Source organism: Bubalus bubalis, chromosome 3, assembly GCF_019923935.1.
Source record: "Bubalus bubalis isolate 160015118507 breed Murrah chromosome 3, NDDB_SH_1, whole genome shotgun sequence".
Lineage (NCBI taxonomy): Eukaryota > Metazoa > Chordata > Mammalia > Artiodactyla > Bovidae > Bubalus > Bubalus bubalis.
The window spans coordinates 8,560,300-8,573,458 of NC_059159.1; the positions used below are offsets into that span (position 1 = coordinate 8,560,300).

Genomic DNA, 13,159 nt, shown 5'->3' on the forward strand with positions numbered 1-13,159 from the left:
TCAGGGATGGGCATGTGATCTAGGTCAGGCTTGTGGGATCTAGCCCAACCAGGGATGGAACCTGTGTCCCTTGCTTTAGCAGGTGGATTCTTAACCACTGGGCCACCGGAAGTCCACGTGAGGATTTCTACAATTTGGATTTTTCAAGAAAGTAATTTTATATGTGAAAAAAATTTTCATTTAAGTATAAATATACATACAAAGCACACAAATTATAAGTGTATGACTTAGTAAATTCCTCAGTCTCTTTTGATGTATAGTGTGGCCTTTATCCTGTTTTTTTCCATTGTACTTTGATAAACAATGTATTTGTCATGCAGCATTTCCCATGATGAATGCTTGGCTGATAATTTCCCCCTTGGTGTCATTTAACATGTTGCTCTGTTCTCTATTTCCTGTAAATTTGTGGTTGCATCTAGAGCCTTATCAGATGGGGTCAATTCTGGGGTGAGACCATTTCATAAGTGCTGTTGTTTACTGGGTTGTCTCTTTCTCCCAGCATCTTTTAACGTGGATGTGATTTTTACAAACAGGCCAAGAGCCAGTTCCTAGATGAATCTAGTAAGCAGGGTAGGTGATCATGTTGGAAAATGATGGTTTGAGTTGAAAAACAAGGTGTGATCAAGTAATGAATGATTTTCTTGTGTGACTGGTAAACTGGCCTTGAAGGGAACTCTAAAACAGTTCCAAAAATGGGCTCTGCCCTGGCAGCGTCAAATGTACAGCCACCCAGGGTGACTAATGGGAACGGAACAACAGTGACATTGATGGAGAAACTGTATGTTGGCTATAAAACCAGCCTTGTTGTGTGGGTGGACGTGCGTGCTGTCCCTCTCTAGTCATTAGCTCTTCTTAAGAACCCCCAAAGGTCTCAGTGTGTATCACACTTGTGCTTCGAAGTTGGAGCTGTCGCTGAAACGCCAGATCCGCTTGGCTTAGTTCCATTGCACAGCCTGGACGTGATGACAAGATGCTGCTGGGTCCCACCCAGCCCCTCCCCAGTCCTGGCATTTGTCTCATCTGCATTACTCGGCGAGAATGTGGTCAGGGCACTGCAGAAGTCAACAAAAAACGAGGAAGCTCGGAGAGGCTCCTGCGCCGATCTGACCAAGGGGCAGGGCCTCCGGGCAGGGGGCCTAGCCAGGGCCGTGGGCGCCGGCAAAGCCGGAAGGCCCCAGCTGTTCTGATGCCTCGCAGACTTCCCAGTTTCAAGTCAGCGGAACTCCCGCGGGTCTCGGCTCACCGCCGGTTTTTTTTTTTCGTTTGTTTCGGCCACCTCCGCTGGGCTACTCGTGGGCCCCGCCCCTTACTAAAGACACGCCCCCTGACGCAACCCTGGGCGGGGCCAGGCGCCTTGGGCCCGCAGCGCCTCTGGGCGAACACCGGCTCGGAGCACCGCCCACGTCCGCCAGCCTGGAGTCGGCGCCTGCGCAGTTCGGCTGGGTCCCCGTTGTCAGTCCTCCCCCCTCCCTAGCAACCGTCCTCGCGCCCGCCTCCGCCCCTCGGCCGCCTTCGCGCACGCGCTCCCCTTCCGGCCTCCCGGCCCCGCCCTCCCCGTCACCCGTAACAACCACTCGAGCCTCGCCGGGCCCCTCCCGCTCCCGCCCCCGCCGCCCCCCCCCCCCGCCCGGCCCACTCCCCGGAACCGGCGGCGGAGCTGCGGCCGGCCGGCAGTGGAACGGCGACGGCGCCACGGAGCCGCCGGCATGAGCGCCCTCGGTCGCCCCGCGTCCCCGGCCCGGCTTTTCTGACGAGAGGTAGGCGCGCGTCTCCGCGGCGGGCTCCGAGCGCTCCCCCCGGCCCGGCCCCTGCGGGCGGCGCGGGGCTCTCGCGGCCGCCTCCCCGCCTAGCCCACCTTTCCCCGGCCCCTCGGCTCGGCTCGGCTCGCCTCAGCTCCGCGGCACGGGTCGGGAGCGGGCCTTCCTTTCGCCCCGTCTTCCCCCCCAACCCCCGTGAGGCTCCTACAGTATTGGGTCGCCCCCTCCTCGCCCCCATCACCTCCGATCTTCCCACCCCGGAGACCCCCTTTTCCTGGGGGAAGCGGAGTTTGGGTTCCCAGCCGGCCCCCGTGGTGCATCTCCCCGGGTCTCCCTGGGACTGGGGGCCCGAGAAACCGCGGCGTCGGGAACGCCCCCCCCCCCGCCCCCCGCCAGATGGAGCCGAGGGCCCGGCCGCCCCTCCAGCCTGTTTGGGGTGGACTCGTTGAGTCCGGCCATTGGCTAATTTTAAAGCACCAATTGTCATGCAATAGAGGGCTGCCCGGGTCCACGGTGCCGCTTGGCCGTTGTAACTCCGGATTCCCACGTAGGACGTTGGTTTAGACCAGAGCATCCGAAGCTGGGAACTGGCAGTTCAGAAGCTCGGGAATTACCAGGTTCTTGCGCGTAGTCGCTTCGGGTTCTGCCAGGCAGTGGAATCCCGAATGGGTGTTACGGGAGTCTTAACTGCGCATTCCTCTTTTTTTTTTTTTAAACATTCTCTCCCCGGCCCTACAACCCCTTTATATACCCAGTAAGTATCCTCTCTTTCTGTGGGAGATACCCTAAAATTAAATTTTACTAGTTAAAAATTTGAAAGGTTATCGAATTCCTGCTGTGTACCAGCATTATCAGGTTGGCAAAACTAAACAGAACTCTATCCCAGCGCACCAGGACCTGCCAGTCCCAGAATCAAGATTAATGACAGCATTCCAGTTGATTGTGGTGGATTCAGGAGTTTTGGCTCCGAGTCTCCTGATTTTAAGACTTCCCAGACGGAAGTGGCTCAGGCGGTAAAGCATATGCCTACAATGCGGGAGACCCGGGTTCGATCCCTGGGTCAGGAAGATCTTACGGAAGAAGGAAATGGCAACCCACTCCAGTACTCTTGCCTGGAAAATCCCATGGATGGAAGAGCGTGGTAGGCTAACAGTTCATGGGGTCGCGAAGAGTAGGACACGACTGAGCCAGCCGCTTCACTTCATTCCTGATTTTAGAGCTGGAAGTCTTACAGTGTTATCTCACCCTGAACCTCACTTCACAGAGGTGGATCTGAGTCCCGGAAAAGTCAAATGACTTGCTTGAGGTCGCCCCGAGTTACTCTTTAGCAGTTTTTCAGACTGCCAGATGTAGCTGTTTGCTGCCAGAACCTGGTCTTTCTGAGAGGTATGTGAAACATACCAGAGGAAGTTCCAGATCTTTTTAAATGTAATTAATATGGGTAGGAATCATATGAAATAAAATATACCTTTGTAATTTTTTCTTTTGTTACAGCTAGGCTTTAGGCTCCTTGAGGATATTCCGTTTTGTACTTTTGAATATCCTCTCATCTTACTCAGCATAAAATAACTTTCTTAATGATTATCCTAAGCAGGACAGGTAGGCTCTTTGGATTTATTTTTCTTCCTCCCTTTTAAATAGGAAAGTCAAGTCCCATAGAGGGCTCCAAATAAAAGTATGTTTTTCAGAAAAATCCAGTTTAGGCTGAGGCCAGCCTCTGAATGTGCCCCTGGCAGAAGGATTCTTGACGGGTAAAGGAGGCTTGATTGCTTCCTGATATTACAGCTCTTTGAGGCTGAAAAAGTCAGTGGAGCCTCTAGCCCGAGGGCTTGAAGTGTCTGCCATTTGAAGACTGATCCCTGAAGTTGTTGTAGCCTGTGTAGTTAGAAAATGGAGATTGACAAGTTTCCTTTGAAAATAGCTTTTGAGGAGTATCCCGTAATTTAAGACACAATAGTATTTTTTTTTCCACTTGTATTTTTGTGTGTTCTGGGCTTAATATCTTAAAGTGCCACCATTTTTATTTGGCTTCTCATGGAAGTTGAAGAGAAAATGATTCAAGAACTAATTGTATGGGTTATTAGAATAATTGAATCTCGGCATTTCACTTGCTGGAAAGCACCCAGGGCGGCCCCAGGAGAGGCGGTGAGGCTGGTAAGGTAATTGAGTCCTCCAGCCCTCAGACCAGCGCTCCTTCCCTCGCTCCACTTGGACTTTCTTCACCTTTTCTTCCTGTCTTCCTGCCTTCCCTTGCCCTTGTATAATTAAGCATCATCTTTTGACTTGTGTGTGCATAGAATTGTGATCTATTGAGGTTCCTTAGACTGTAGTCTAAGGAAGACTGTAGTATGTTGTGTAAATGCAAATTTTTTCCATATCATGGTTATTTATCACAAATGTTTGTGTTTTGCAGGTGTGAAAGGATTGCTGTTTTATTGCAATCATGGTGCAAAAATACCAGTCACCAGTGAGGGTGTATAAACACCCCTTTGAACTAATTATGGCTGTAAGTACTTTTCAGTTTTCTCTCTTGCATCTTATCTTCTTAGGTGTCCAAATTTGATTATCTGTTGCTCCACTTTTACATATTCTGTTTTTATGCATATGAACTTTAGCAAGTTTGTGAAATTGTTTTTAAACTATAAGTCTCTGAAAATCAAAATCTGCATTTTTTTTTTTTAATTCATCTCAGGGTTGTGTGTGAATTTCAGTCAATTCTCCTTTTGAAAATACAGAAGTGGGATTGTGACTAAATAATTCTTCCTCTGGATTTTGCTCCTTTTTTGTTTGTTTAAGTAGAAAAGGGATGTAGAGAGTGGTTTTTTCCTTCTGCTGCTCATTTAGATTGAGGGTGAGTTCACTATATGAAGCTGAACACTGAAGGATGGACCTTAATTTCCAGGATTCTAAGGACTATGCTGAAATGAGCTTCCTCCGCTAATATTAAATTCTTGAGTCATATAAGAATTCCACAAATGGGGAAAGTAAAAGTCTTAATTTTCTTTGTTATTTACCTAAAGAGATTGGCTTGAAATAGTAATTTAATTAGAGGCCAAAAAAAAACCCCAGACAAACTTTTTCCGATCTCTTTTAGATTACTGTAAGGTATTCTTTCCCTTGGCTTCAGCTCCTGTGCTTTTTTCAGCTGGTCAGAACCCTGGCTCTCGATCCAGTTTGACTTTGGGACATTTCTTACTGCATTCTTTCGGTTTCTATGTGAACAGTTCTTTTCGCTAAGAGTCAGACACGACTTAGCAACTGAACAACAACAACTCCTTTTCCTCCCCTGTCTCTTTTGTGTTACCGTTAAGGTGTAATGTATGACTGGAGGACGCCTTGCTCGTGAAATACACCCTGATGAAAGTGCCAGTCTGAACCAGAGCCTTTCAGCCCAATGAGAGACCCTCAGCTCCTCCTGGTCCCTTGTAGTTAGCCCCTATTTTGACTCTGACCAGAGATGAATTTCTGTGTCTGTTCTGTGTACAAAAGCTCAAGTGTTTTTGCATCTGGCTGGCTGCTCAGCATCATTTGTGAGATTTATCCAGATCAATTTAGTTTTGGAAAACAAAACTCAAGTCCTCTCAAGGGAACAATTTAGACTTAGGGCGTCTGTTTCTTAAATTGAGGTGTAATTTACAGACAGTGAAATGATCACATTAGGTTTACAGTTTGATCAGTGTTGACAGAGAGTGACATGAATCTCTGTCAAGATGCAGAACCATTCCCTCCTTTACCTCAGAAAGCTCCCTGGTGCCCCTTTTCTGCCAGGTGTGAGATTTGTGTGTGGGGGGTGGGGGTGGGTATTATTTGCTTCTGTGTTTTCCTTCAGTCCTAGGACTGTTCAGTGTTTTATGTTAATGGCTTACCAGGAAGGCTTGCTTCCTGTTTGCTGGGTGGGTCGTTTGGTCATAAAGAGCAGAGATCCACTGTGGCCTGAGAGGGGGGATATTGTTGTTGGAACACATGCTGTGTGTGATGGGATTGTGCAGAAATCCAGGAATGTGGGCCTGCACGGGCTGAACTCCAGGAACCTGGCTTGGGTGGAGGGAGGGTGTTCCCAGCAGCAGTTGTCCCCGGAACTTCACCCTTCACCCCTTCGCCACTGGCTGCTTCACGCTCTCCTACCTTCCTCTCCTGTGGCTTCAGCTCACATGCTTTTTCAGCTGGTCAGAACTCTGGCCCCAGTTTGACTTTGTGGCATTTCTTGTTGCCTTCTTTCAGTTTCTAAGTGAACAATTCTTTTCGCATTTCCTGGTTCAGATTCTAGAGATACTTGATCTGATCCTCCCTGCTGCCCACTCCGGTCCCAGGATGCTGGCTGGCCTGTGGATTCCTTGTGGGGCTTGGTCACCTGTCCCTTTCTGGTTGGCAGGGGCTGGTGGTGCTAGGAGATTAGTGTGGGGCAGTGGAGGACAGTGAGCCTGGAAGATGCTCCAGGGTGGAGGACAGGCATGGGACCTGGTGCCTTACGTTTTCTCTTATGTTACAAACGATTTTTAAATATTGCTGCGACCCTGATCATTTGAGGCAAAGGCAGGTCTCTTAGGCAAACACTTGATAATAAAAAAGTATTTTGCTTACCTAATGTTCAGCTTCCACATTTTCCTTTCTTTACGGTTTTCAAAATGCTATAGTTTGCCTTGTCACATTTATGCAGGGATTTACAGAAGAATTTGAAATTGAACTTCTCAGCCACCCCTCAATCTTTTAAACTTAACTGGTTTTTCACTCGCTTCTGTTTTAAGCAGTAGTAAAATTTTTTGACTTGGAAGAAATTATTTTTTAATTTGAAAATGAAATCTATTACCCCTTCCCCTCCAGATTTAGGTAGAAACTAGAAGGTACAGTCTAGTGATTTTTGTGGTGTCCCTTGTGCTTTTCTCACTGTAATTGTACGACATAAAATCTGCAGTGTTTTCCTTGCTTGATTTTTCTCTTATTGAGGAAAAACAGAAGTACAAAAGAGTTTCTCTAAAATATTCTTTTCAGTTTATTCAGAGTGACCAAAGAGACATTCAGTTAATGCAAGAACAGAACTATAATTTGAACAGAAATATTTTTGAGACCCTCCAAAAGTGACTGTGCTTCAGTAGTCCCAGCGAGTGATACGGACAGAAGTGTTCGTCAGGTGGTCAGTTTGTGGTATTCACAGGTGATCCAAGTCCTGAGTTACAGGGTCCTGTGACGACCGTGGAAGGAAACGTCATGCCGTCCACTTAAAGCCTCTGTTTGTCTTAACCAGGAGTTCTGTTGTAATTTAGAATTACCAGAATATGAGGTGGGAAGTGCCTGTGTCAGTAGTAGGTCCACTGTGGGTATCAAGTAAGTTAATTGTTTTGATTGATTTCACGACAATCTACCATTTGTTTTGGGGTCAGTATACTTGATAGAATTAAAAAATCATCTACGAGTTAATGGTAAACAAGCAAAACTGAAGTGAAGGTGGTTGAGCAGGCATTTGTGGCCTCTGAGGGGCGTTCTGTTGTCAGATGTGAGCCCAGAGACAGTGGTTGGTGCTTGGGTGAGTTGAGAAGCGCCCCGGCTGAGCCCCCTTTGAGGGTGAGGAGTCTGAGGCTCAGAGAAGAGAGAGCTTCTGCAGGTAGTTGGGGTAGAGTTTGCTGTTCTTTTTATTAGAATGTGTATCCTGGAATGTTTGGGGAGGGTTCTTGTCCTTGAAGAGTGACCTTTCCAGGCTCAACCAGAAATGTTTCCTTGGGCTGCTCTGCCCAACCTGTGGGAGGAGAGCTTAATCGGTGAAGGACATTCCGGTCGCTTGTACCCGCTGGTATATCTGTGGCCTCCCCTGGCCTAGTGAGGTGACCGCCGAGAAGGGACTTGGGCGGCAGGTGTGGTTCTGAGATGCTTGGATTTGAGTGTTTCATTTGGAAAGTTCTGAGATAAAACACTGATTTCAGAGCGTAAACATTTTCAGGTCCGGCTTCCTTCCTCCTGGCCTTCTTGGCCTTTCACAAATGATGCAGAGGAGAGTGAGTCCATGGAGCAGAGGTCAGTGTGCGGTGTAAAGTGGGGTCAGGGTGCAGGTGAGACTGAGGGAGAGGAGGACCCGGGAGCCATGCCTCTGTGGCCACGGCGGCGGGGAGGCAAGGACCGGTGTCTGATGCGTTTCTCAGCGGGACGGCTGCCCCTGGACTGCTGGAACACGCGATGGCAGAGGCCCCGCTGCTCTCCTGTGCAGCCCCGTTGTATTTATTAATTTCTTTGGCTGCCTGGGCTTCCTGGCAGCATGCAGGATCTTTAGTTGTGGCATGTGAACTCTTATTAGAATTCACATGTGGGATCCCGTTCCTTGACCAGGGATCGAACCCTGGGCCTCCTCCGTTGGGAGCGTGGAATCTCAGCTACTGGACTGCCAGGCAATCCCAAGCCCTGTTTCTCCACGGGCTTCCTGTCACCCGACAGCTCTGCTCACGTCCACTCCCCGAGTTCCCCTGTTCTCTCCACCCTGTCCTGGGCTCCCAGACCCTGTTGGCCGTGTGGATCCCTAGCCAATGCACCTTCTAGATGATGCCCTCGAGTCACAGCTGTCTGCCTCCCTCTCCTGAGTGCCACCTCCAGTCCAGCTTTCAGGGGGTACCCAGAGTTGTCCTTTCTCACTCACGCCCCTCCCTTTGGGCCTGCATCCTCCTGCTGGACACAGGTTCCGCCTGTCAGCCCTCGGGAAAGTGATCGCTCTTATCAGTCACATCTGTTCTAAACCGCATTGCATTTTCTCCAAGGCCCTTCGTAGCCTGCCTTCCCTGTTCAAGCTTATCTCATAATTGTGCCGACTTCCCAGCGTGAATGTTTCCATCTATTCTGTGCTGTCCCTGTTTGCCACGGTGTCTTTTCCGCCCCCCACCCGCTTCCTTTCGACACTTCCTTCCTTGCCTTAGATGTTCACCCCATCTAATCTTGATCTTAGCTGGCCCACCCCTTGCCCTGATGGCAGCTACGAAGCCCTTCGTGTTTCTCTCCTCCTTCATGGTGCAGTCAGTGGCAGGTGGTGGTAGGTGGTTTCTTTTATTCTCCAAGGTGCCCGAGTATTGCTCTCTAACTATTGTATATGTTCCTCAAGGGCAGAGACTGTGTTTTTCCCTGGTTCCCTCCAGTGTTGGTACCAAGCACACGTAGGCACTCAGATATGTTTGATCGGCTGGTGTCCATTTGCTCACTTGATCTTTCCGTGGGAGGACTTGGGAGCTAGGTCTGACGGTTGAAGCTCAGATCTGTGATCTGCTTCAGATGAGGGCTCTGTGTTTTCTCCATGAAGAGAAGTAGCATGCTGCGAGCCTTCAGTTAACCGATGCCTCCTGGAAAAGCAGAGCCCTTTTGTGATGAAGTTGGCTTTTTTTTTTAACACCATCATAAATTACGCAGAACCCATTTGACAAATTCTGTAGTAGTTTAAGTGGTATGCTTTTACAGGTTGAGCAACCAAAAAGCTCTGTTTTTCAGCGTGCGCTTGCTGACCAGTGGCTCCCACAACAGCATTGGTTCTGTTCCTCTCATTCTCTTGCTTTCCTTTGGTTTGTTTTGTTCTCTGGTTTTTTTCCTTCCTTTCCTCTTTCCTCAGATATCTCATATCTTCCTACGAGACTTAGAGGATGAAAGGAGAAGATTTGCTGTGATTCTGGGTACAGAGTGGGGCCCTGCCGCAGACTTGCTCTGTAACCTGGTGACTAGGCTGGTCACTTGTTAGACTGTTGGGAGGTCTGTAGAACTAAGCAGACCATAGACGTGCCAGTGGGAGAAGCAGGACCTGGAAACATCCATGGCCTCCCCCCTCCCTTTCTGAAAGCCAGCCCCTGTGCCACGCCCAAATGCAAGGTGAAATGAATTAGCAGAGTCACTTGTTGACATGTGAACTATGAATGTGTCTCTTTAAAATAGACCTTTGTATATATGTAAACCTTACTTCTTCCATTCAGTTTATGCATCAGGACAGCTGGGGAGACGTGGGGGGCCCTGGTGTGTGTTTGTGTGTCGCAGCGCTGTCTAAACAGGGTGTACACCAAATGCAGTCCAGTCTGCTCTTTCTAGGGTGAGGGCAAGGTGCGCAGAAATCTGAGCGGTAGAGCCCACCCCCCAACCCCGTGCAGCCGTTTCCGGGCTGTTCCTTGGTCCTGCTGGAGCCCATCTGGCTTTGTCCTCTTGCTCCGAGGCAGGTGGCTGCCCCATGAAGCCCCATGTGCCCATCCGCCCCTCCTCCTTGCCCGAAGATACTGGGAGCCCCCGACCCCTCTTCCTGATTTTGTTCTCTTCCTCTGACCTGAGTCCCACGCGTATTTGGTTTGTACCTTTATTTTAGTTATAAAATACTTTAATTCCATCTTTTGTTTTTCTTTTCGAAGCATGTTCTCTGCCTCTAATCCTAGATTTTATCCCTGAGCCTTTTATGCTTTCCAAGTTTCTGACAATTAGGTGTGTTATTGAAATACATCTTTTTCATTAATGGAGGTATAGGTATATCTTCAGTCAGCCTAGTATGCAGTAGAATTTATTTTTACTCAAAGGAATAAGCAGTCTTCATTTTGGGGTCACCAGCTTAAAAAGTTTTGTTCAGTCTAGAAGTGGAGAGAAACAATCCAGTTTTTCTGTTGATACATTAAGGATCCTGGTCAGTTTATTAATAGTGAGGGAGATTGTACTCTTTTCATTTATCAAGTTTTTGAATGCCATAGTGTAAATTCTGTTCCGTTTAGTAAAACCTGGAATGTGGTCAAATGTACTCAGCTTTGACAATGAGCAATCATTGTGCTTCCTTCACACACTATTTTGTGCAGAACCAGGCTTTTTCTCTTCTAAACCCACTCTCCCAACACGTTATGCCTCCTGAATTACTTTTAATGTGCTAGAGTGAAGACAGCCGTGGTTCAGTAGTGGTTCTTATTTCAAGAAATAAAGCAGGATCTGATTCAGCTCCTTGCCTTCTTGATTTGCCTGTTTTTGTCAAGGAAAAAAAAAAAAAAGAAAAGGATAAACCTTGTATTTTAGAAACCAAGTATGCAGAAGTAGAAAGGAAAGTTTGATGAATGCCGGCTTGCCCATGGCGTAGCTCCGAAAGCATCACCGTTTTGCTGGTTTGTTTCGTTTATTCTTTCCGCTTTCCTCCTGCTGGTATATATAAAAAGCAGATTTCAGGCATCTTGTTAATTCATCCTGAAACATACCTTGCACTGTAAAGACTTTTTAAAAAAAAAAAAATATGTCTTTAGCTGCGTGAAGTCTCTCATTGTGGCACTTGGGCTTCTCTCTAGTTCTGGTGCACTTGTGGGATCTTAGTTCCCCATTCGGGGATTGAACCCACGTCCCCTACACTGGACCACCAGGGAAGTGCCAGGACCTTTTTCTTTTTAAAAGTAACCACCGTGTCATTATCACATCTGAGAAGAGGACTAATAATTCCTTGACATCATCCAGTCCCAAATCCATGTTCAGACTTTCTCTGCTAACACAATGTCTTTTTTTTTTTTTAACCTTCTTTGGATCCTCCTTCAGATAAACCTTAGCGTTCAGTTATTATATTTCTTTAGCCTCCTCTGTTCCCTCACATCCTCCTCTCCCTTTGTTTCCTTTCGTGTCATCGCTTTGTTACAGAAACTGGGTCATTTGTCCTTTTCAATTACCTTAACATTTTGCTGATTTAATTGTTCATTACGGCCAGTTGGCACCGGGAGGAGTCACAGACCTCAAGTCAGTCAGTTCAGCTACTTTTTAGCAGCTTTGTCTAAACATTTGCTGATATTGCTGATAGATATTGAAGCCAGCGATTATCCTTTGTAGTTTTGAGTTGCAAATAGGATGCAAAGCATTTTTTTTTCAAATTAAACTGGGTCTTTCCAAACGCACTTCGTTGATCCTACTGTTTATAGAGAGCAGTTGAAGGGAGTTCATTTATTGGCAGATCTGACTAAGAGGCTCCCTATGTAGCGTCCGTGGTAAGCGCTTGGGGACCACCGAGGTGCAAGGAGGGGTCCCAGGCACCCTGGCCTGTCCTTTGTTTATGCTTCTTGCTTTACAGCCCTGGATGGGGATGTCAGTCTGGTTTGGGCAGTGCCCAGAGAGATTCACTGGAGAGAATTTTTGATGGGCAGGTGTGATCATTGATCTTTCTTGATTTTTAATCTGTATGAGTGAAAACAGTTTTATGTACTTCTAGTGGGATAATTTTACATGTTACAACAGAAGGCATGTATTGCAGTAACAATTCCCTTGAAAGGTACAGTTGATCTTGAGAGTACTGGCCTTGTTTTATTTGTTGTTGTTTTTTTAAAGAAAAGTCTTTGTATGTATGTATGTAGATTTATGCAATTAATCACCCTGTAAGATAATTGCTGTATATATCGTGATGTGTGCTGAATCCTTTTTCCATTCACAAATCTGCCATGTTTATTTCATAGCTCTCTCCTACAATATACGATTTGCATTCGTATATTCCTAGTGCACTGTTCACATGCATAGTGCGAATCTGAGTGAGTGATAAGCATCCGGTTCCTAAATGTCTCCCGTGTTTGACTGGATGACTGGCGGTGGTTCTCTTCCTCCTGGGTCTCTGACCCTCCCCCTGGTCACCCTTGCTTTTCTCCTTATTCGACTCACCTCCATGCTGCCTTGGGTACAGATGGGCTCTTCCTCTAATGATAACTTGTTTTGCTATTTCAAGACCCCCTAGTTATTCAACTAGTTTTGTGTTTTCTGGATGTCACAGTTTTAACTTGTGGTTAATGCTGTATTATGAATATCCAGCTCTCTCAGCCGACCTCCCTTCCTGGCCAGCCTCATCTAAACCCGTGGCTTCAACTGTCAGTTTATAAACCAAAGCTCTCAGGGCTCACCCTCAGCCTACACACAGGCGCTTCCAGGCGTCTAGCCAGCTCCGTGCTTGGAGAGCCCCACCTGGCCATTCCGAGGCAGACTTAGTAGGTCTGAACAGTACCCACCCTTCCTCGTGCCCACACAAAGAGCACACCCAACAGAATGCACGCAAGCATGTTAAAAACAATAGAATTCCTCTGAAAAGCTCTGCCTTTCCTCTGAACTGCTGCTTCTGAGGAATGCCACCGCCATGTGCCGACCCTCAGACCCAGAGCCCAGGCACCCCTGAAAGCCCCCACCCCTCCAACCCCAGTGATGGCCGGACCCTTGCCCATCCAGGGTGTCTGTTGACTTGGGTCTGAATCGTCCCCTCTGATGGTGTGGGCTCAGCCTCCATCACAGCTTCCTTCACGTCCTCTGGACCCTGCATCCCAACCCTGTCTGCCCCACTCGCTTTTTCTTAGGGTTGCTGCCTCCGAGTCTCCCAGTTGGACGTCTGACCGCATCGCTTGCTAGTTTAAAATTCTCAAGTGGCTGCACCCCACCTCCAAGATGAGTTCAGAGCCTTGGCTCCGTCCTGGCTTCTA

At 47.8% G+C, this 13,159-nt stretch overlaps 1 protein-coding gene across 1 annotated transcript in view; it reads left to right on the top strand.

Moving 5' to 3' along the window:
* Window positions 1-1,603: 1,603 nt before the first annotated feature.
* The window catches only part of SEC14L1 (SEC14 like lipid binding 1), a gene marked incomplete at its 3' end in the record, with an annotated part of 43,726 nt that continues 32,170 nt past the window's right edge, over window positions 1,604-13,159 (top strand). The window contains 2 exon segments of the mRNA XM_045164758.1: window positions 1,604-1,757; window positions 4,171-4,263. Coding sequence (XP_045020693.1) covers window positions 4,201-4,263 — 63 coding nt within the window.